At 33.9% G+C, this 25375-nt stretch overlaps 1 protein-coding gene across 3 annotated transcripts; it reads left to right on the forward strand.

The window, feature by feature from the left end:
* The first annotated feature begins 4794 nt into the window (after nt 1-4794).
* On the forward strand, nt 4795-25257 carry LOC128999907 (28S ribosomal protein S7, mitochondrial-like). 3 transcript variants are annotated; one of them, XM_054426680.1, is made up of 6 exons: nt 4795-5015; nt 18751-18927; nt 19723-19786; nt 19892-20062; nt 23681-23818; nt 25127-25257. In XM_054426680.1, exons 1-6 carry the CDS (start codon nt 4987-4989, stop codon nt 25205-25207), a joined length of 660 nt encoding a protein of 219 aa, XP_054282655.1. In that variant the 5' UTR covers nt 4795-4986; the 3' UTR covers nt 25208-25257. The 3 variants fall into 3 exon arrangements, with proteins under 3 accessions (XP_054282655.1, XP_054282653.1, XP_054282654.1); XM_054426679.1 differs by lacking the exon at nt 4795-5015 and adding an exon at nt 16090-16249; XM_054426678.1 differs by lacking the exons at nt 18751-18927; nt 19723-19786; nt 19892-20062; nt 23681-23818; nt 25127-25257 and adding an exon at nt 8207-10641.
* Nucleotides 25258-25375: the final 118 nt, after the last annotated feature.

The following is a 25375-nucleotide window of genomic DNA, read 5'->3' on the forward strand; positions in this document are numbered from 1 at the left end:
CTAGACTAGCATGAATTCCTTGGTTGAATTCCATTATATTTAAAGATAAGGAAAGTAATTTAAACTATAAAGAATAAAAAAATGTTTTACTTCTTAAAACTACCCTGTATCAACAAAAAACTGATACCTGTTTAATAACAATATCATTTTTTTAGATAACAAATTCTAACAATGAAAAGATTGTTTTTCAAATTGGTGAACGATGTTTCTAAGCTTCAAAGTAGTATGGGACACCACATTAGCTCCGCAACTCTCTAAGCCCTAAAACAAAATGATAAGTATCTGTAATAAGTGCAATCTAAATGTTTTGTATTATTAAAAAGAGGTTGATATCCTATTAACCATGCATTTGCCCATCCACGTAGGCTATGGTCCTGGAGGCTATGCGTGGAATTAATCCAGTAAAGCAGGGGTAAACTGGTACAGTACAAGGGTAATTTGTACTGATAAAATGTATTTATTGACCAAGATCTGAAACCACGACATGGCTGCCATGGGCCCAAAATCTATGGCGCTACCGCCGCACTACCAGGGGGTTGATTTTCTAATATCGTGTTGTTCAAACTGAAATAAGGAGTGTTATAATGGCCATCAACAACTCCAATACAGTATGTCCAAGAAGAAAATTATAACGTCCAAGAATATTAGAGAATATCATTGTAGCCAAGTCCCATTGTATGTGCAAAAAAAGAATTACTTAAATACTTTTTTATGAAATGGCGACCTTATAAAGTAGGTATTTTAAGCCAAGTATGAATGGAGATGAGTGTTTAATGAGTGGCGCGATCTTGTAGTCTTGTTAGTGACTAATGCCGACATTCCTTTGACACAGCTGTTATTAATAGCCCATACAGCTAATGGCAACTAAAGAACCTACGGTTTATAGTGGAATCCAAACCACATTTTTTTGCCTTGATATATACGAATTTCACACCGAAGTCACACCCCCATAAACCATATACTTAAAATGTTGGATGAAGATGAAACCTTGCGCAAAACTATCCATTGTTTCATCAATTGCCCTTTAAGGTTGTAATTCCTTTCTGAAGGGAACTTTCCATATAACTAATGTTAAAAATACCTCAGCTGTACTTATTTGTATGTTATTCTTACAATTCATAACCTTATTAAAATCAGGTGTCATTATTTGTTTACTGTATTCTGTTTTGTTTATTTCAGCTTAACTTAACCAATCAATGAAAGAACTGATGATCCTAGTCAAAAATCTTTGGAATGAAGAGAAAAACTAACAACTATAGTTCGGCCGCTTAGAAAACGACCTGCGCGCTAATGCTAAACCAATGCTGGAGGAGGTCGCTTTCTAAGCGGCCGAACTATAATTTATACTTTTCTCACCAAAAGTTTGCCGATGTGGGTGGGGGTTGGGTGGGTCACAGAATGCGTGTCTAAAATTCCATTTTCTACCTTATTTTTTGTTGCTGACAAAGTTGATGGGTCATAACAGTAGCTATAGCTCATAATATTAATAAGTCATTCCAAAAGTTTGACTTGTTATAAAACATTTTGTATTCGACAGAAATTAGTCATTTAGATCAGCGCAATCTGTTAGTGGCTCACATCAACTATGATGAATTTAATTTAAAAACTGGTGACTTTTCACCCCACAGTGTAAATAAAACATGTAATTGTTATTTCTTACATTTATTTTGATTTTCTGTTTATATTTCGTTGTTATTTCGTCACCAGCATGGCAACCCATAAAAAAGTTCATATTAACTTTTTTTTATTTCTAATTAATGTTTTGTGCTTATGTTTGAGTCTTTAAAGGGATTCTGCTCATCTACAAGAAAGTATCTTTCTAACAGTATGTGTAGATTTTCCCTGCAATGCACACGAGCAGAGGAAAAAAAATTAAAGAAACATGCTTGCGTTTTAATAGACTCCAATGACTGAACTTGTAGTGTTTTTTTTATTTATTATTTATTCACGATGTCAGACTTGGTGCTTCCCAGTATGGTTTGTTGACTGGACCCACTATGTTTTAGATACACCAGATAATCATCATTAATAATAAAATTCAACTTACAAAAAATACATTTTTTAATCTCTCTTCGCATTGGGTTTTAACAAGGTGTAAAATAGATTTAAACTACTTAACTACTAACTACTTACTCGGCCTGAATGATGCAGTGTACAACTGTTGCCAACACTCTGAATACAATTAAAATTTCAATATTGTTCTTCATGATTAAATAAGCAGAAAAGATCAAACAGTATAGATACACTCCTAGAAGAAAAACAATGAGACACTCTTTCAACCTCTTTTTAGATAATACAGTTTGTTTGTGGCTCAAACGAATATTAAATCCTTTCAAGTTGGTTTTGATGTTTACAGGCACTGGAATAACAGCACAGTTTCCTTTCATTTTAGGTTGCAATTAACTAATTCTCGTAGTGTTAATCTTATCTATGTTATCAAGTGATTTACTAATTCATTTTTTACCTACCTTATGGCTTCATGCGATAGAAGAGTTTTGTACATTAATCAATGAAAGTCATTTTTGAGTCTAAAATCCATTTGATTCTCAAATTGAAATAATAAATTTTATTGTATAAACAAAATAGGTATTTGGAATTTATTTTTAACATGTTAAAATTAATTGTTATTATGGATTGTTGTTAAAATTTTAATTGTTGTTGTAAACTGTTTTATTGTTGTTTTTATCAGACCCTCTTCTGAGTACTCTGGGAAGAAATCTTGATTGAGGCTAATTCTAGTGGTTGATTGTTCAGTGAATACAATTTTATTGGCCCCTCAGAATTGACATCATATTTTTGGAAAGGTGAACAGAGACACACGTTTCTGGCGATCCTCTAGAATTTACGTTACAACAGGTTTTTATGGAGTATAAATTGGTTTTTCTCAAATTTGACCCTATAAAAACATATAGAATTAGAATTTACCATCCTATTTCCAAACTATTTTGTAGAGCTTAAAAAACAAATAATTCAGTATCTTTGAAGTGTTTTTGAATGGTTATTGGTTGCAAGAAAAATTCAAAAAATTGAAATTTTAAAATTCCCATGTTATTTTTATATGGAGGATAAATGTTGTAGTGTGTTTGCTTTTAGAAATATTTTGATACAACATGGCATATTAATTTATTTCATACAAAGCTATTAACATTTTACAAAAAATAACACTTGATTAACCTTCCTGTACCAGCAAAAAATAATAATAATAATAATAATAATAATGACATGTTTAAGAAAGTATTTAAGTGAAACTTTTGACTATTAATACAACGTGAAACCGTTGTGAAACCAATAAGGCAGATGGAAATTCGCTTAGTCTGCAGATTTGATGCGGGTGTATTTTATATTTTCGATTGGCTTGAAGTGTACCGGTACAGTAAGCCTGTTAGTGCAGGTGAACCTTCAGTATTATTTAGGAGGCTTACATGTACGCTATATGATCTTTAGAGTACGGTAAGTGAGCTGTCCCCGGATCAATGGATCATACCAATGATACACTAGTTGTTATTCTAATGTCAGTTGTTAGGCTAGGATTATAGTAGGACGCTGGTAGGAGGCCGGCGTCCGGGACGCTAGTGGGGCATTGAATCAAATGGGGACGATTAGACTAGGGATGCCAGCGTCGGATGCTAAAAAAGCCACCGGACGCTCGATTTTGTGCCTCCTTCGAAACGGGGTTTTATGGGGGTAACAAAGGGGTTTTGTCATATTTCTCTCTAGACAATTTTAATCAGCTTAAAACAAATAATTAAGTATATTTAAGTGTTTTTGTACGGTTAGGCCTATTAGTTACGGAGAAAATTCAAAGAAGTGTAAATTAAAAATTCCCATGTTGTTCTTATAGAAAATATTGGTAACTGTTGGAATATGCTTGTGTATGGATATATTTTGATCAAACTTGGCCAATTTGTTTTTATACTAAGCTATTAATATTTTACTAAAAACACACTTTATTAGCCTCCCTAAAGCAGCCTCCCTAAATCTAGGTAATCGTTAAACCTAATGTTATTTAAATAGATATAAACAAAAAGTGACAAAACATTGAAATAAAATGGCAGTCCGAGAGGCTAGCATCCCAACACAAATCATGTCATTTTCGGCTCGAAGTGGGACGCTAGCCTCTCGGACGCCAGCATCCCGGACGCCAGCGTTCTAGTTTATACTAGGATTATTCCTAGCTTTAGAGTCAGAATTACTTTCATTTTCATTTTCACTGCGTGTGGATGTGCCAGATTACCAAGTGCAACTATCTTGTTACAGATGTTTTTTTTCGATTTTTCATCAGGATATGAATGTCATTTTCGTGCTGGAATTTCCTTGTGATGTCATGCCCATTTATCATCTGTTATATTTTTTGTTGGAACACTATAAAAAAGTATTAGAAAACTGTCAAAAACTAACGAGGAACTAAGTATTTGTACGAGTCCTTCCTTTACTACCAACCAAGTTTTACAATGTTAAAAATGTTATTTTTTAAATCTATGTACCAAATTTGTACGTATATCCAATCCAAAACATTCTTGAATAACTGATTTCCGGTATATACCCAATACATATACTCCCGAGCTACTTACTAATTTAATCTATGGCCAATCGCCAAACGCTCAGAAAAGATTTCCACAATTTATTTAACTGTGAAGCTGCATAGTTTTAACAAACAGCCTTTGAAAGGCCTGCCTTTGTTTTCGGAACGCATTTTATTCTCCTTCTTTCAATATGAATACTACAATATGGAGAGAGACTAGATTTAAATTCCTAACCTCTAAAACTAAAACTAAAATTTTGCTGATAGTGGAGTTGGAGTAGTAGTGAATAGTGATAACAACAAATTAGTTAAGAAGTATAGTATAATGTCATTCAATGTGTACAAATTGTTTTTTAAATAGCTAAAGCTACAACAATTGTTTAACAGTAACATTACCGATACGGCGTCGGTGATACACAAAGTCAAAGTGTTTGTAGACCTACCTGCTACAAACCTCAAACCTGATGTATGCTAGACCTAGGCCTAAAAAGTTGTAAGTTGATTTTAATATATGGGCTATTGGATCTCTATACAATTATTTTTCAACCAACTATGTTATTTTAATAATTTAGGCCTACTCTTCAAACAATTTAAGATTTTAATATCAAGTGCAATGCTTGAACATTCTACTAACTTAATCTTAAGCTATCTCTTTTCCATTGCCCTTTGAGCCTCAGAAATTATTCTCCGGTTTGATTATGCATAGGGCTATTGATTTTTATATTGTTGTTTTCTCAACGTTTGACGTGAATCCCATCTTTAACAAGCAAGTCTTTGGTAGGCAAACACACAATTAGGATTTTAAAAAGTAAATTTAGCATAAAAATGCTAAATCCATTCATCCTATTACTTACCTGAGCTGCCACTGTTAATTTTAAATGGGCTTCAATCCACGATACGGTAAATTAATTGTCTCCTGTTTGTAAAAACAACACATCTGAGCAAGCTATTAAGTTACCCGTACGGTATTTAAAAATATAAATTTGTAGAGGCCCAGGGATTGGTGTGAACCTGGCAATAACTCAGCAATAAGTAGTGCGCCCGCCTGATAAAATCTATTTCTGGGCGTTTGGCGGAAAAATACGGCCGAGTGCCTATATAGGCCTTTGTGATATTTTGCAAATCTTTAATAATTTATTTTTCTCTAATTGTTTAGTTTGAGTGGTAGAACATTATGGCTATGGTAGATGTGTAATACTATAGGCTAGTAGCTTATACTGTAAATTTAAAGAAGCAAATTTTATCAAACTGTGTCCTCCCCCCATTGCAAACGCAAAGCTTGAGTAAAAATGCAATAAGAATTTTATATATGAGTCCGTTAGCACGATAACTCGAACAAAAATGATCTGATTTTGATTAAATTTGGTATGAACGTGTAAACCTTATTTATTCGAACGAGTTCGCGAACCAGCATGATCGGACCACGGGAACGGGGGTTTATGGGGTAAAAATGGGGTTTTCCCATTTTTGACGCTAAAAACATAAAATTTTGGAATATCTTCCCCAACCCGACATAAACTCACAAATCCAAAGACAACAAAAGATTGCAATCTAGGTGAATGCCGTTGGTTATATGAGCTTTCACTCCTACCTTTCATTTGTTATTGTTTATTCGTTACACTTCTTTTTAACGCTTTTAGAATAAGTTTAACTGCCAAAACGCTTTTGCCATTAATAAGTGCCTGCCACAAACCGCCTTAGAACTAGTTTTCATAATTCTATGTACTTAGAAAACAAAACTAAAGAATAAAGAGAAAAATCTGTAAACTTTGTAATTTTTTTGAATCTGTTGGTCCTCGCCGACAAGTTTTGTAAACTTGGCGAAGGCTTGTATATCATGCTTGTAATAATCTTAATAAATATATTTGAATTTGAACCATTTTGTAGAGCTTAAAAAAATAAATAATTTAGTATATTAGCATTGTTGTATGCGTAATGGTTACAGAGAAAATTCAAAAAAGTGTAAATTTAAAATTTCCATGTTATTCTTATAAGGAAAATGAAAACTGTTGTAGTTTACTTGTTTATGGATATATGGTGATAAAATTTGGCAAATTTATTTATTTCATACTATACTAAGTATTGATGTTCTTGGTCAAAAAACACTTTATACCAAACACTTTTTTATTTGAATTTTGAATTATATTTCTGAAAACAAATATAAATAAATATAGGCCTAAGTCTTATAAGTGTGTATGAGTGTTATAGTGTGTGTTGTCAAAATATGTCTGAATATATTTTAGTAAAAATATAATCAAACATGTGGAAATTTGCTTAGTCTGCAGGTTTGCTACGGCGGAGGTATTTTAGTTTAGTAGTGTACCAGTGACACTGTCTGCTAACCATGCACAGTTAAAAACACTTTTGTTCAGGAGTCTGTACTGTACCGATACAAGACTGACTTTGAAAAAGTGATGTAAATTACCGACACATCATTGCATAGGCTTAACAACTTAAATAACATTAACATATTTCACCATTGACTATTATGTATGGAAGTAGGCCTTGATAACTTATCCCATGATAAATATTAAATGATGTACCAGCTGTCTAACATAAACTCGGGGCCGTATTTCCCTAACGGCGGTTGCTAAGGGCCTCACTTGGAGCCTAAATATCTTTTTCTTGATAAATTGATTTGTCGATAATCTGTTTCACCGCAATTGCGGGAGAAGTTGATGAAATCTGCGTGACTGCTAGAGATCTTTACGATTTCGCCACTAACGTAACAGTCTTTCTCAATCGCAGAAGATGTCCAGCATTTTATCGCGTCCGCGGGAGTCGAAGATCATGTCCCTACAAACACGAAAGATCTTAACGATTTTGTCATGAACGAAGGGGACGAAGTTGATGTCTCTGCGCTCTCGCAAGATTTTACCTCAACAATTGTATAGCCTACTATGCATTTGTTCAATCAATACTTCAATATGGAATGTTAGTATGCGGAGGAGCTAGTAGTTAAATATTTTAAAGCCATTGTTTGTTATTCAAAAACTAATTATTAAAATAGCTTTTCAATTCAACAGCTGCGTTTCCACAAACTTATTAGGCTTATTCAAAAACACTGAAATTACTTTCGGTGTGTCAAGTTTATAAACATATTTATAAACACTTTACTTGTATATACTTAGGCTACTCCAATCGAGATCTGATAGTGACGCCAATCACTCATAACTATCCTACCAGAGAAGCTATAAATGTAGGTATGCAGGTAGTCCTAAACCAGAGTTTTCAAATCTGCAAATCTTACAAATTCTTTTTATGTTGCGAATTTTCTGCATAGGAATATACCATCAGAGATTAGAGATCTACTACAGGTATCTCTTTCAGTTTACAAACGAGCGGTAAGCAGTTGGCTGTCGGAGATTGGGCTTGATCAGTTTGAGACACTTATCAGTTCAGTATACAATACCTAATGAGATCAATACACAATTAAACCAAACAATATTTAGCGCACAGACATTACTATCTGCAACTCCATTCACTCGACCACTTGTTACTGTAGCGTCAGCTGATGCTGTCTTAAAAATATGTTATTTAAATATATTTATAAAGATGAAATCAGACAAATGGAAATTCGGTTAGTTTGCTGTGGCTGGGGTACATTTGTTTTGTGTTAATAAACTTACTTGGATCGATTGTTTATTCGGGAAAACTAACACAAGCTGTTTTGTTATTTTGCAGATGTTATCACTCTTAATCTTGGAACATGGTGGAAAAAGTGACAGAATTATAGACAGAAAGATGCAAGACAATGATTTCCGAAGTAGATTTGGATCACCCTTAACCAGATTCGAAGATATCAGCTTGCAAGGAAGTTTTCATTAAATATATGTTTGATGAATCAAAGCAACATATCTTTATGTGTGATAAGTGTGAAAATCTTGTTTCCGGAAGGATAATTTTAATAGACATACGTTGATTCACAATTTAGAACAACCTAGCCAGTGTACATTCTTCATGGAATCTTACAAAAAAAATTCTAGAAATTCACTTTTAAACTCATAGGGAATAACTGTTTCAGTCAACTAAATGTCCAAGAAGATTTAAGTTATGGATGAATGTAGCATAGAAGAAAACCCTTATCTTTGTGAAGTATGTCCAAGCTCTTTTAAAACTGAGAAATGCTTGGAAGCACATTTACTTACTCACTGTGAATATTCCCCAGATATAACACCAGAGAAGTCTTTGGAAAACTTTTCTGAGACAGCCCACTTGGAGAAAAATTTTCATTGTACGATTTGTTCTGAAAGCTTCCATTCCCTGAGATCGTTAAGGATACACATTACTCGCATACACTCGAAAAGTCAACCCCACCGATGTTTTACTTGCAAGGAGGTTTTTTTGTCCAGATTTGAATTAAAAACGCACGCTTGTGCTCATACAGATGAACTTTTCCTTTGTCATAAGTGCCCTAAAACATTCACAGTGCTTTCATACTTAAAGTTACACCTGTTAAAACATACTGAAGAAAGACCTTATCAATGCTCAATCTGTCATAAGAGCTTTACCCAGAAAAGTGGTTTAAAGGCACACACGCTGAAGCATAATGGTAAACTTGACCATCAGTGTGACATTTGCCTGAAGAAGTTTGCTTTGAAGGGGACATTATCGACTCATATGCTTTGTCATTACACAAAAGATAAACCCTATGAGTGTCCATCGTGTCAGAAAGCTTATACGAGCCAGTCAGGGTTGAAGAGACACATGTTGACTCACTCCGGACTGAGAGTTTACAAGTGCGGTCTGTGTCCAAAATCCTTCGCAACCCCAGATGTGTTGAAGCAACACTTAAAGACCCATTCAAATGAGCGTCCTTTCATGTGCGAGTACTGTGGAAAGTCATTTTCAAGGTCAAACTTTTTGAAACAACACATGATGATTCACACCGGCGAACGGCCTTTTCAATGTGATAGGTGTGAAAAATCTTTTGCTAGATTAGAAGTTCTTCAAAAACACATTTTGAGCCATACGGGTGAAAGACCCCACCAATGTACATTATGTGAAAAGTCATTTAAGCAAAAGGGTCATTTAGAAACACACATGTCGTTCCACTCAGGAAAAAGACGGTATAAATGTACAATTTGCCAAAAAAGCTTCATAATGAATAGTAATTTGCAGGCACACAAGGCAATCCACTTAAAGGCAAGATATCAATGTAAGGAGTGTGATCAGGTGTTTAAAAGACAAATAGAATTAAAGAGACATGCGCTCATTGCTCACACAAGCAAAGCATTAATTTCGATAAAATCTTGTGAAGTGATTCGTGATATACCGATTTCAGGTGAAGTTTTAACGTTGTCTGATGAAGTCATACAAGTCACGAATGACAAACTTATAGCTTTTTTTAGGAAAGGGCAATTTGGTGGAAGGTAAGGGTGTGTATGTCGGAAAAATCAAACACTGAAGATCTGTAACTTGTTTTTGCTTTCTTTATATATATTAGTGGCCTCTTTTAACTTTGCAGCTGCCCATCCACATAGGCTTGGTTGGGCCTGTGCCTGGAACTGTGTTGATAAAATTTAGTGTTGAGCACCAAGACGCAAACTTACAACATTGCTATCATGGTTTTGTAGTCCATCGCTGAGCCACTGACTCACCTGAATTTCTAGAATTTCAGAACGGCCTTTTATCCATCTACAGTTTCTCAGATCATAGTCTTTTATTTTAAGATAAACATTGTGAATTGTTTTATTGGTTTACAACAATGCTGTTGTTGTTATAGAATAGGTACTGTATATACAGTATATAATAGTTTTTTTTTATTTGATAGTATTTTAAAGTTTGTAGCTTGTTAAGCAAAATCTTTATGTTTTTATGGGTAACTATACCATTAATTGTTAAAAAATCCCGAACATCCAAAATTAAGTAGTTATCGTAATTCAGGTTCCTTTACATTTCAGTTCACATCTTAAGCTTTCTTTGATACTGGTTTTACTTGTCACATTCCAGCTACATGTAATAGAACGAGAAACATTTGTAAAAACATGTGCATGCTACATTGCTGAAGGACCTCTTGTATACAAAATTGTAATGTTATAATTTTATCTTTGATTAAGATGTAAAAAAACAAATGTTTTGGCTCATGAGCCATTAACTACTAATTTTAATTGAATGAATACTGTTATACATATTTAAAATAAAATTTATATTCACCAAATCTACTCAATACATTTACCTTTAATGTATAGTTTGTTTTGTACATGTGTATATAAATAATAATTTGATTGCCTATTCCTCTTATTAATAACCGTTACCTCATGTTGACACATACCGTAAGAACTCATAATGCTATAACAAGTTACAATCAAGTAATCTATACTGTATAGTAAAAATTATCTATTATATTATTAAAGGGATACAATCAAATTTTATGTAAACGGTTAAGGTCATTTACCAAATAAAAATATAGGCATATGGCACATCAAAATGAAGCTTAGAGTGTGTAGATTTGCCGAAAAGTATTGATATGGACAAATTTCCTAAGGGCTCTGCCCCACAGGCCGATTTCCAAAAGGCTACGCCTGGCATGCTTCCAATGTTTAAATGATTTAATTTAATTTAGTTAATGAAACAGCTAGTCAGTACAATGAACTGGCGTTTGTTTATTTACTGGAATAAGATGTTTGTGACGCTTTATGTAGATTGAGGAGGGTTATGTTTGGTTTCAAAATGAGGTTGTATATACGTTTTGTAAAGTATTGCTCAAAGTTTCATGTTTTAATTTATATAGTAAGCTACATGTGAAGAGGCTCTGACTTAAATTGAAGAATTATGGTAAAACATGTAATTCATGAAGCATCAATATGAAGCAATTGATGCTATTGCTACACTAAGGTATGTTGTCATATTCTTATGGATCTATTAACATCAAAAGTAGGGGTTTGAAAGTTAGTAGGTTTACGCTTCTAAATCAGTTTATGTTTTCAAACTAAATCGTAGAGTTGCTGTATTTTAAAACACACACCAGCACTACTTTAATAGCTCTCTAGGTCACATTTTCTTCCCGTTGCAAAGCACGGGTATAGCAGCTTGTATAAATATAATATATAAAAATGAGATGGTGTGTCTGTATGTCATCTACTCAATAACGCAAGAACCACTGAACCAATTGAAATAAAATTTTTTATGAAGGTATACCGGTTAACATGTAGGCCTATTTCTGTTAGGTATATTTCCCTTGGGCTGGCTACGCCCCATGGACTTCCAAAGTTTCAATGTTAACATTTTGTAAGTAGTCAAAAATATTAATTGAAGTCAGCTTGCTGTAAATACAGTTCAAGCAGCAGAGGTTAAGAGGTACAGGTTCTGCTCCCAAGATTCTAAAGTTTTATGATTATGAGAAAAGTTTGGTTAAAATATTTATGAAAATATACTTATTTTCATGGAAACAGAAGTATCATTACAATGTATAAATGTTTTTGAATAATTTTGATATGGTAGCTTTTTGTTTACAAATTTTAACTGATAAACAAATGTTTGGGTTAGGATTTTAATAGGTTTTAAAAACTAAGATATATGTACTGGTACAGTTTTAAAAACTTAACTGACTCGAGGTTTACACTTTTATTTGTGTTTTAATTCAATTTATAAACTAAATTTAATAATACCTAATTTTATTCTGTCCAGAGGTAGCTACTACTTATATTTTCTTCTATCTTCTACTTCACATTCGTTTTTTTTTACATTTACAGAAACCTGCTTAAGTAGTTGTGTTTTTTACAACACTGCTTTAATTTGACTACGGAGAATATCACAAAACTAAGCTGCGCCCAATTCACTTTTGTTTCTAAAATCCATTCTGTAACGTAACTATGTTTCTTTACTCAATGTTTTAAATGATGATGTAAATAAATGCATATACATACACGTTTTGAACTGCTATTATTGTGATATATACACACTGATCTGCAGGTAAAGATTGAAATTTTTAAAAAGCTCAGTTGTTATGGTAAAACAATGTGGAAAATCAATATTAACTTTTTTTTATTTACTACAGTGCCTTATATTGTGTGATTATTTTTCCTTATTTACTTTATATGTACGTTTATAAAAAAAATCTTTATGTAAGCTTATCATTTGAAAATTTAATCCTATGCGTATGTACATTATTTTCATAGATGCATCAGTGCCTCATATCATTTGTACTAGGTATAGCCTTATAAGTTTATATTTTTTAAACTAAGAGTTACAATTGAGTTATGGTCCTGAAACCAAAGAGGAATGTGTTACTATTCTATATAACAGATTTAGAGATCAAATTTGTCGCTTCAGTCTCCTCTCCGTTGCGAAGCACGGGTACAGCAGCAGCAGCAGGAGCAGAGCAGCTTCTTTTAATATATTCGGTGTTGCTAGCTTATAGTGGGTAACTTCTCTGACTTTACAGGACAAGTTCAATTCCTGGCACAGACCAATTTGGCTTAAAGTGTTTATTTCAATTCTTTCTACTGCTACTCTTGAAGCAAAAATGTTGCTGGCACAATATAAAAATCAATACCCCAACCCGCCAACCGCAGCAATCCTGCAGGTAAGAAAATGTCCATTTGCCTGATATTATTTTCAATTAAATCCATTTGTATAACATTACGTTTATCAAATACCTAGGTTTGCTGCTACAGGAAGGGTATAATAAAGTATGATTTTTGTAAAATATTAATAGCTTAGTATAAAATAAAAAAATTTTCCAAGTTTGATAAAAATATATCCATAAACGAGTGAAAATTTTAAAACGTACGTTTTCATGTACCTGGCCTTTTACTTCGTAGATATTGGATTTGTAGTTTATTATTATATGTTTTAATATTTTTGGGACGGAGGCAACATGTTACAAACATTTATTTGGTTTTAAATAGGTTCTAGGTATTTTTTTCGTATTTTTAAAGTCTCGAAATTCACGACCATGACGTGTCCCTAGGGTACATTTTCCAACTTTCACGCTGTTTTTAGACTAATTATTCATGCCGAAATATAAAGCCATATTTTTATGTCATCAATGGATATTAAATTTACATAAAAGGAGCATATTATAATTTTATTGTCATTGCAAACTGACTACCATGACAAAATAAGTCTGTCCCTCGATTTGGCGTCACGACCATTTGGAAAAAATTTTCAACTTTGGAGCACGACAGTGGCAAGCCTGGGGTCGATGGAGTCAGTTGGTTTTAGAGACTAGTTCGGGGTGTACGTCAGGATTGTAGTGCCGGTCGTTTCGAGTTGAAAGGAGGAATAACAAGATTAATAAAGGAAAGATTGTGTTTTTTGTAATTTTGGTGTGTCCATGACCGTACGTTGTCATTCGATGAAGTAGACATGGTGTTAATTTTTGTTTATTAGATATTTCAATTGCTAGATTAACCTAGAAGTCCACTTTGTATCCTCGAACATGACGTGCAGGGCTACCGCCAGAACAGAGCCAAATAACACGTAATTTCTCGACCAAAGTTTCACGACCATCGTGGGTTTTTTCACGACCAATCCAGCCTTATGGATTATAGTGTGTTTGGTCGTGACAATAACTTTAATATAATTGTAAATTGAACAGTTTAGTTCAATTGAAACACATATTTTTATTATAACTAACAGTATAATTGAAAGATTGTTTAGAAAGATTTAGATTATTCCAGACAATTCACGACCGTACCGCTTGTCCCTGACCATCACGTTTATGATTTCTATCATAAAAATTTCAAAAATTAAAATATCGTCATATTTCAATGTTTTATACACAAAAGAAGCACACCTCTATACAAACATAACGATTTTTCGGGTCTCAGGTAAGTTTTTTCGGAGTTATACAAACTTAAAAAGATTTTATTGGCTTATTTTCAATTTTTTGAGTTTTTTATTTTTTTTCTAGAAAGACCAAATATACCAAAAGCTCAGGGACCTTTTTATTGTATAATGGTCATAAAAGTAAATTAGTTTATAGCAAAACATAGTTATAAAAATAATATTAACCATTTTTAATATTCATTTAAACGTCCGTTATGGTCGTGACAGGATTTTCTGTTTTTCCACTAAAGATGCTCTTTAAAAAAAAAAACTACCAAAGATATTGCGTTACCATGGACATTTTATGAAACTTCAAATGTTAATAAAATAAAAAAATAATAAAAGTTTTGAAAAAAGGGGAAAAAAATTTGCAAAGTGCTTTTCCTGAAAACGTACATTTTTAAATTTTCACTCAAACAAGCAAACTATAACAGTTTACTTGTTCTCCTTAAGATTATTGTGGGAATTTTAAATTTTTGGAATTTTCTCTGTAAACAATAACCGTACGTTGATGTATTAAATTATTTGTTTATTAAGCTCTTTGAAATGGGCTACTAGAGATAAATTGGGTAATTTTATGTTTTTTTGGAAGTCAAAAATTAGTAAAACTTATTTTTTACCCCCTCCCCATAAAACCCTGTCTGTTGAAATTTTTAAAGCGATCCGCGCGAAATTTAGTACATTTATGGTAAGTTAACCAACTATGGAAAGGTCCGAAATGGTACAAATTTGACCACGGAGATAGCGTCTCGGACTTGGGTGCGGTAGGGGGTGACGGGTTCCATTTGAGGCACACCAAGGCAACACTAACTTGTGCACATCCAAACACATAATATGGGCTAGCACTGCATTCTCTCTTCTTCATCTAATTCCTCCACTAATAATGCTACTGGAAAAATGGCGTGAACAGCAAAAACCCAAAACGACCTCCGCTGATCAGGAAAGTTTGATTTTAGACATTTTGGAACAAACCATCTTTTGGTGGATTAGAAGCTTTGAAACCCATCTTTACAAGAACATAGGATGTAATTATTGAAAAACCCCAAATTATACCCTGCAGACTAAAGCAATGCTTGGGTGTTTTCCGATCAAATGTTAATAGTACAGTATATGGTAAAATAAATTATTTTGCCAAAATTTTTAAATATATAGGCCTATCTGCTAAATACAATATAGTTTATTTATTCTAAAATTTTATGTTGTGTCAAAATTGGGATACCCCAATTTTTAAGACATAAGCAAAAATGATCTGATCATATGTTGGTTCATGAACTTAATTGTTTACATTAAATAAATTTTCACCAAAATCGGATCATTTCCTCCCTAGTTATTGTGCTAACGGACACACACACACACATAAAATATATATGCATTTGGGCGTATGGTGTTATTGACCTCATTATTTTTATAATTTTTTCATTTTACCATTTACAAAATTTTTTTTGTAAATGGTAAAAGGTGTTTGCAATCTGAGTAACGTCAGCATATGACGGGAATAGCACACCTATGTTTTTTCCTTTCACCATGAGCTTGTTCCTTTTCTGAAAAATTCGCTAATATAATTAACAAAATAAGTTTTTGAATTTGAACTTTAATTTTAACTGCAACAAATCAACTAAAATCATAAAAGCTACCTGTTTAAGAAATCTGCTCAAAACAAACAAATCAGCTGGCCAATACAGAGCAAGAAAAAAGTTATTAAGATCGAATCAGCTGTGATTGTGAATGAATATTGTGATATTATGAAATTGAAACAAAAAAACTAACCTCATACCTCATAACCTCAAAACAAGAAGAGTCGGTTAGTTCTATATAACGTAACTCGACTCAAACAAAATAAATAGTTTTGCCGACTAGAATTTTGAAGATTTTTGGATAATTAATTATGAATTCAAGGATCGTAAGAAAAAGTACCAAATTACTAAAACTATCTTTTTTAACTCCAGGAAATTTGTAAGTACCTAAGTTATAACAGGCTAAATGCAAACTTGTTTAACCTATGATGGGAATGGGCCTAGGCTAATAACATTAATTTTTATAGAATAGAAAACACTACATCAGTGCTCACAAAGCCCTTTTACTAGAATGATGTTTGAACTTGTTAATGTGGCTGTGGAAAGTAAAAAGGTCTGTACTACTACATTGATGTTTGATTGAGTAGGCCTAGGCCTAGGTAGGCCTAACTTACTTGCAGCTCTACCAAGTTAAGTAAGCATAGGGGAGGCTGCACTTAACTTTAGGTCCTACACTCATTCGAATGAAAATATCGATCGATAAGTATATCGATTATATGATATGTTATGGTGATATGGTTAGTTAGGTAAGGTTAACCTGAGGCTAAGTTAAGTAAAATTGACTGACCAATTGGTAGAGTAACCATTTCAATAAGTTTAGTTCATATTAGTCTTTAAGGCTACACTGGTTAAGCCAATTGTTAAGTTTGAAATATTGGAGATAGGCCATAGTTGGGTGGAACGACTTTTTCAAGGAGCGGAGCACATCACACACAAGCAAGTGATACAGATCTATTTTGGTTGAAGTGAAATTAAACTGTGATCTTATTTAGGTATGTGAGGAATGCAGGTCGGAGGTTAAGCTATGTGGATTCGTGGCAAGGCCACTCAAACTATCTTGTTTGATATATCTTCTTCAGAGATGTTTAGCTTTACAAGATCTTCCATGGTTTCCTTCATCCAAGACGTTTTCATTTTACTATTCTTTACTAAGTTATATTTTCTTGGTGAGTCTGCTGTCGTTCATCTTGTAAATGTGACCATAAAATCTTGCTCGCCTTAAAGTTGTCTGTAATAGTATCCGTCTGCTTGTATAACTCTACTGTAGGTCTTTTTCTCCATATTCCTTCTCTGTGATATGGCCATTTATTAAAAAAGTTAAAAAAATATGGGTGTAACATCAATGAACAACCTAATGACCTAAAACCTACACTTAAACTTACCGGTACCTAATCTAACCTACCTTCAAAGGGCTTAATGTAGTCACTGAATCCTCATAAGCCCGGCCTGGCTTCCCCACATGCCTTTTCTCTTATGAAATGGATTGATGAAATCATACAGCAAGTTTGGTTAGGTTTTGTTAACTTAGAGAACAGTTTCATTTTTTAAATAATAAATAGGCCTAACATAAACAATCATAATAAAATAATGAGCAGCTAGTCACTATCATTCTATGAGCCCAAAATTAAGTCACTGTGACCGGGGTAGATCCGTATCACTTCTTGTTCTTGGTTCCTTGGTGTGCGATACGTGCTCCGCTCCTTGAGAAAGTAGTGGTGGTTCCCGCACCTTAAAAACATTTTTTAGTGTAGTTTATTGGTTATTAGTATTGTATTGAATGGTTTAGAAATGCTTAACACGTCGAGTGCGGCCGTTCCTGATCGGGTACGGTGCTTGGCCCCCGTACGGTGCGTCTGTACCCCATCGGGAACGCTCGGCAATGCCTTCTGTATATCTTCGTTTTTGCTCTAGCGTCTGCTGAAAGGGGACCTTTACCACGTTAGCATGTAGTATGTGACTCGCATTTTGTTGTGGTGTAGGTTGTTAGTAAATTTCCCCGTAAAATACCCGTCTGGCAATCTCAAAAATCTACTTTTTGTCCTGTCTTTTCCCCTCCATTTGGCAATACCATTCCAATGGGACCGGCTACGTTCCAAGCACTGCTGCTATCTGTGGGTGTTTAGCGAACTAGGTCGACTCTTGTTATAAAGCAGGACATCCCCGCACGTTATTTGCTATTCGTCAGACCAAAATTGGAAAGCCAATCACACATGGCAATCGGTATTGTTCGACGCTGAGGGCTGCGCCGCACTGGGGATACGCGCGCCATTTGACGTCCCGCAGCGAACTTGTTAAAAGAAAGTCCAGAAAGTTCAGATTTACCAATGACATGGGTTGGGTCTTTTATTTTATGTGAAGTTATGTTCTGTTTAACAATCACAGATCTTTCTGATCAACGCCTAACTTACGTCATTCTGAAATAGGTATGTCTGCCATAAAAACCTGAATGTATTTATCTCTAATCTCTCTGAATGTATAATGTCTGCTCTCTCTGGAACAACTGTGATATGTGCAAAGATCTCATGTCAGTTGCTCTAAATTTCTAAATGGGTCATTTCGTTTCTTGGGTTTGGTAGCAGAGTTAAGGCCTACCATACCTAGGTATCTTTAGCAATTTTATTGCATAGTTAAACCAGCCCCTAATCTCATGTATAACTTAGGTACCGTACTAAATTAGCCTACATAACTTACTGAAGCATTTTACCAATATCTTGGCACTAACAGAGTTTGAGAAAATGTATAACTTATTTTGTGTCTACTGTGGGCTTAATTCAATGGTTGCAGATGCTATTTTAGCTTGTGCACTTAGCCCTCTCTAACCCCTTACTAAAATCCCCATACCGTATAAGTCAGAAAATTATGTCATGTCTCTTATTTCAGATTGTTGACTCCTGTACGCCATAAAATATTCAGTCCCTCATACGTTGCTCCGATTGTTAGTCGTGAGAAAATCAAACAACTTCAAGAGACTGGAGAGATTTCAAAACTTGCCCATGTACCGATATTACCAGCGACTAACACTGAGAACATATCTGTGTATAATGATCCAATTGTACAGTAAGTTTGAAATAAAATCTAGGTTAAATTAGTTATAGTACCTGGGGGGCCGAGCCATTGCTCGGTATGTTTATTTTGATTGTAAAAGCAATAAAGGAAACTCGCGTTTTCTTTATAACTAATTTCGCCTTTTTTTATTATTTAAGTTTCAGTGGAATTTTAATTTACTATGATGGAAATTTTAACTTGGCAATTCAACACATTAATTTATTTTAATCTTACGCATTTCTTACATTGTAAATAAATAAAACAAATGTAAAAAAAATAAAAGAAGTATTTTTTTATATCAGTTCCTATAGTAGGAATTAATATATGATCACAGGTTACAAAGGTTACATCAGCTACAATAGCATTAATACAGCATAGTACAGCTGATGGGGGATATTCCATACACACCAGGCCCCCCGATCCCTCCCCCCCCAGAATATAGGTCTAGGAAAGCCCTTGGCTCTAGGCCAGAATTTTGAATTGTAGAATAAGGAGGATAGCAGCTAAGATTACCTTGAAAATGTACAAGAAAGTCACAGAACATGCAGAAGAGATAGTGAACACCAAACATTTTGTTCACTGGGGGACTTTGTCAAGTGCAGAGAAAGGAGAAAGTGATAGAGAGTATAAAATGCACTTGACAAAGTTCCCGGAGTATGAAATGTCTATGTTCAGTGTCTCCTTTGTATGGCCTCCCTGCACTTTTCAACGTAAGCTGCCTGCTTACGCATTATTCTTCAATAGACTATAAACTTTAACAGCTGCCTATTAACTGTCTTATATGAATCATATGTGGGTTTGTTTTAGAAAGTTTACCAACTATCTGATGAGGGAAGGGAAGAAACTTCGAGCTCAAATTTTGATGCTAAAGGTGAGTTTTGTCATGTTTAGTCCCTTTATGTATATAAACTTGTTATTAGCCTAATTTTATTTAAATTTTATTTTCCATCAACTAACTAAAAAGTTTAATTTGCAGTGCTTTGAGCGTATCAAACGTATACAAGTAAAGAGATACCACAAGCAAGAGGACCCAGTGGAGCGAGCCAAGATTGAGGTGGACCCATTGAAGATATTCCATGCGGCAGTCGAGAACTGTAAACCACTTTTACAACTAACTGCCGTTAAGAGGGGAGGAGCTACCTATCAGGTATTAAAGAAATTATCAAAGAAGTTATTAATCAGAATAAAGATCCAGTCAATTTTATTTTGAATCAGTAAGTTCAATAAATAGGTAAAGTAGCCTAAGTTTGATTTTTTAATTGTGAACCTTGGTGATAACACGTAGCAAAACTTGCCTACTAACAGAAGAATCAGAAGTTAAAAAACTAGGATCAAAAAAGAGTTTAGCTAGGTTAGACTTCAGAATCAGAAGTTAACAACAATTATGATCAAAGAGTTTAGGTTAGATTTGAGAAAAATTATCTTGTAGGCTATAGCTAAAGCATGCACAAATTTAAGTTCATTCTCTGGTAAACTATCTGAACTTGGCCACATGACTTACCTTTAAAATTTGTTTGAGGATTTGCAACTTACTTTGTGCAACAAATTTTTGTTAGCGGACAGTGTGTTAAAGGACAAAACTCGGTCTTTAATTGGCTGCTATAGTTAATCATAAATACCAGGGGACAGAGCCATGGCTCGGTATAGTTTATTTTGATTGTAAAAGCAATAAAAAAAGAAAATCTCGTTTCATTTACAAAAATCATTTTAGCTTTTATCACGGTATTTAAGTTTTAATGGAATTTCAATTTAGTATGATTGATATTTTAACCTAAGAATCCACATCACACTAGCCTAATTTATTTTACAGTTGGTGGTAAAAATCACTCGTTTATAATAGCCTATAGTGTTTTGAAAGTATGTTTAAATTAAAACAGCTGATAACAAATTTTTGTTTGAATCCAAATTTATATAAAATACTAGCTGTAACCCGCGGGCTTTGCCCCGTTTAACTTCTTAATTTTCAAGATTATCTCGTTCGCATGGCTCAATCACGTCCTGGTTGAAGTTTGTTCGCTACGCTCACTCACCTTTAGGTTGGAGCTCGTTCGCTACGCTCACTCACCTTTAGGTTGGAGCTCGTTCGCTACGCTCACTCACCTTTAGGTTGGAGCTCGTTCGCTGCGCTCACTTGCCTTCAGGTTAGCTCGTTCGCTACGCTAACTCGCCTCCAGGTTGAAGTTCGTTCGCTACGCTCACTCACCTTTTGGTTGCAAATTAGCTGTTGTCATAAATGTAAAAGAAATAATATTGCTGCACCCTGTTGGTAATTTTTGTAACTTTAATGCTATTGAACATCACAGAACAGAACCAACTTGTTTAATTGAAACAGCTGTTAAGATTCAATAATTTCATTTCTCATAAGGTTAACATGGGAAACTCCAGAGCCACTGGGGCGGAGCCCGAAAGGATTTTTGAAATAAGAATATGCCTATATGTTAATCGGGAATGTGAGCTATCATCATGCCAAATTTCAGCCCAATCCGACCAGTATTTTTCGCGTTCACTTGTCACAAACATACATCCATACATCCATACATCCATACATCCAAACTTTCTCATTTATAATATTAGTAGGACTAGCTGTTGTACCCGTGCTTTGCAACGGAAAGAGGACACAAAATAGAAACATTTTAATCTTTACATCTGTTGCATATAATAGTTACACACCCGCCAACGCTTTTAGAAACAAAATTAAACTTTATAGCCTTAGAAACGTTTAAGTTGTGTTATGACTTTTAAATTTGGTAAGTAATGGATACCACCATTTTGGTTTTGATTAATTTGAAATCTTGTGTAGGCTGATATGAGAAAAACTGACCAAATCTTCGAATAAAACTTTGACATACATGATTTACCTTCATCTCCCTTAATTGTATATCTTTTAATTTATTATTGACATTTTAAATTTCAATTTTGAAGTTGTAAAAATACTAATTATTAAATTTAAATGAACATTCTTTATATTTCACTCTTCTTTATATTAAATCACAAATCCTTCCATCTTCAGTTTCTTCACTCACAATAAATCATTAGCAAAACTAAGTCAGCTGTTATAAACTTTAGAAATATAATATTGCTGTGCCTTATCAATACAGTCTTTTGAAATATTAAAGAAACTATATCTATAGGTACTATAAACAAAGCATTTAAGACAGCAGACAAAACTAATATGATTATCAAAGCATCAAGGACTAAAAAATGTAATAGCAAATACAGTATATGTTTCATTGCATCTCTGATTCTACTCTACAAAAATATCAACAAACAACTTAATATAAAAACCAGTTCTTTTAATCAGTTCCATCGTCCATTGCTTTTACATTTTCACACTTACCAAGTAAACATAGTAACAGATATTTCATTGATAGAAACAAAAGGACACTGTGTACTGCTTAGTTTTATGTTATTTTCCTTGGTTTAATTTAATCAGTTGTGTGGCAAAACACAAATAATAAATGTATCAAATAAAGTAAATGTAAACTGAAAACTAAAAGCCCCAAAGCAGAACTATGAGGGACAGTGCGACATTGTCACAGAAAAACAGCCATGGCTGCAGAAAGCCCAATCTGCCCAACTGGTTGTTTTTATTTTTTTGTTGAAATTCAAAATTATTTATTTTCACAGGCAAAGTTAGGGCCACATTGCTCTTTCTTACACTTTACCCTCTACCTATAAGTTTTTTCAGAAGATGCTACATAACAAGTAATACAATTTTTGTTTTTTGCAGAAAATATTTTGTAGAAAGTTTATTTTATAAACTATTTTGTGCAGAAAGATTCTGCGTTCTGCAAACAGTAACGCTACAAAATGTCATGCATTACATAAATGAAAGCTGTGACAACAATATTCGGTGCATCGATCGTTAGGAAGAAAGCATAGAATAACCAATACCGCTTTTTGGATAGAATAAATAAATATACCAAAGCGATTCAATGTAATAACATTATACAAACCAATACCAGCATTTGAAAACTTATTTATTTGAAAATATTCATAACAAATATCACACAGGCGGTTCATTTACATGCGACTTGGACTGCGCAAGCCCACAGAAAATTTTTGGATATTTCCAAGTTTGTTGCTTAAAATTTAAGGGTTTTAAATGTTCTGCTCTTGGGAACCAGTTTTTACTAACAATTGCCACAGTACTTCGGGGATTAAGTTTTGTTAGAAGACAGCCAAGTAACAATAATCAGTACGGTATTTGATCAGAACTATTTTCCCCTATACTGAGTAATTTTCAGTGTAATCTGTGCTCAATAGTAACAACTGATGTTTTTCCCTTAGTACTGTATATTGTAATTTGCTACGATACTGTGGATGGCTTGTTATAAAAACTAGTTACACGTTTTCTACTTGGCAACCCATAAGGCCAATGTTAAATTTTTAAAGCTATGGTTCTGTAGCAAAATACAATTTTTCCTGAGGCTGTCATCAATCTTGTTTTTAAGCCAGAAATAAATTATTTACAACATTTGAAGAAAATTGTCGAAGTCGTTTTCAAGATCTTTGTGCATGCATATTGCATATATAGGTACATACAAACATTGCTCATAGAAGAGTATAGGATTATTCATAGTTTCCTTTATCCACCAATGGGGTACATACGATTGTGTGTTATTTATAGCTGTTGTGGAATATTTAATATTTAAATAAATAAAAAGGCCTTTATTCATCAAGCGATTCTCAATGTTTTTTTAGAATAACTCTCGTCCTCATATATTCTAATATTTAGCCTGAAATCACATGTTTGTGCCGTTAGGTCCCCAAACCAATCACACCAAACAGAGCTTCGTTCCTCGCCATGAACTGGTTGATTGAAGCAGGAAGAGACAAGGATCGCTCTATATTATGGTCCGATCAGATGGCTCAGGAACTTATTAATGCTGCCAGCAACAAGGTAGGGAAATTAAATTTACCTTCATAGTTTAAATCCCTAACTCTCGATTGTGGACTGATAAATCGACAACTGAGAGGTCATTCTATCTTGATCTCACAGTTTGAACCTTGACCTTTCAGATTTGACTGAATTTTTCTCAGGTATTGTACACACCAACACTAGCTTAGAACTAAAATTGTTATTGAATTTTACTTCATTAACTGTGTAAATTTCATTCCCTCCCCTTACAATCTGCACAAAAAGTACGTAACCATAAGATAGAGTAACAATTACTCACCAACCCTCCACTGGGCACCTAGCCGATGGATATTCCATACCTCAGGTGGCATATTCATTGAACTAAACTGCCACTGAGTGCAAAGCCCCTAAACCTATAGAACCCCTCCTAGTTGGCAAGGCCTGACCACAAGTCAACCCAGCACACACACCTTACCCTCCATTACAAACTGTGGAAGCGGAATGGTGTGCTATTTGTCCCAGAGCATTCCCTAAGACTACCATATTATCATTACCTTATTACCATTACCAATTGAGATGGTGTCCCTACCAAAGGGTGTATTTCAACCAAAATCATTAACAGCCAGATTCAATCCATAAAAAATGTTGGTGTGTGAAACTGTTTGATTGTTAGGCAAGCACTGTAGCCACCCAGCTGTCCAGTTTATATTACTTTTGTCAGAACAACAATAAGAAATGTTGTTACAAAATGTTTTTATAAATAGAATAAATACATTTTAGGTTGCCAGAAAAAAATCATTTATCTTTGGTAACAATTTTTACTGATTGCTGTTATTATGTAAGCAGGTTGGTTATGTTTCTTCGTTGTGTAAAACTTTTTCAGGTACAGTAGAGTGTCAAAAATCCGAACCGCTCCTGAGGGTTTTAAAATACTTAATTAGCACTGAGACAAAAGATGTTTTACAATTTCGCGGGCAAAACAGTTCGCTTGTTGGTAATGTAGCCTACCAACAATACCCAAGTACAAAAACATTGTTTTTATTTTATTTACTGCATTCTAGAACTGTATCTTTAATACTGATAATAATAATACTGATAAATAAAGATTTATGATTTACTGTAGGCCTCATTGTGTGTCTATTAGGCATTTCTAAGTTATGTTTGAAAACCCAAGCAATTGGTTCATACTCTACTTATAGAAAAAAATTATCAAAGGTATGTGTTTTGTGATCTTTCTTTGTGCATCTACTAACATCAAAATCAGCTTTATGGCTGTTCCTAACAATGTGTTGGTTGACTATTTGTATTTTTTGTAATCTTCCTCTACTTTAATTTACATTTTGTTTGCAGGGTAGGGTGATAAAGAAAAAGCAAGACCTACACAAGAATTGTGAAGCAAACAGAGCCTATGCACATTACAGATGGGGCTAAAGTGAGAAAGCCGCTTGTCAAACTTGTAAATATATTTGTAACCAATAGTATCTTTGATCCATTTCCTTGGCGTTTCCATTGTCAAACCTACAAAATTATTTTTTAAATCTTTTAATACTTTTTATTGAAATGGCGACCACACAAAGTAGGTATTTTAAGCCAATTTTG

Source organism: Macrosteles quadrilineatus, unplaced genomic scaffold (assembly GCF_028750875.1).
Source record: "Macrosteles quadrilineatus isolate MER2022 unplaced genomic scaffold, UCM_ALF_1.0 Scaffold_8__2_contigs__length_117827958, whole genome shotgun sequence".
NCBI classification, from domain to species: domain Eukaryota; kingdom Metazoa; phylum Arthropoda; class Insecta; order Hemiptera; family Cicadellidae; genus Macrosteles; species Macrosteles quadrilineatus.

Excerpts from the sequence above, each read along its gene's own strand:
- LOC128999907 (XM_054426678.1), top strand. The coding sequence starts at position 8,576 with ATGGATGAATGTAGCATAGAAGAAAACCCTTATCTTTGTGAAGTATGT.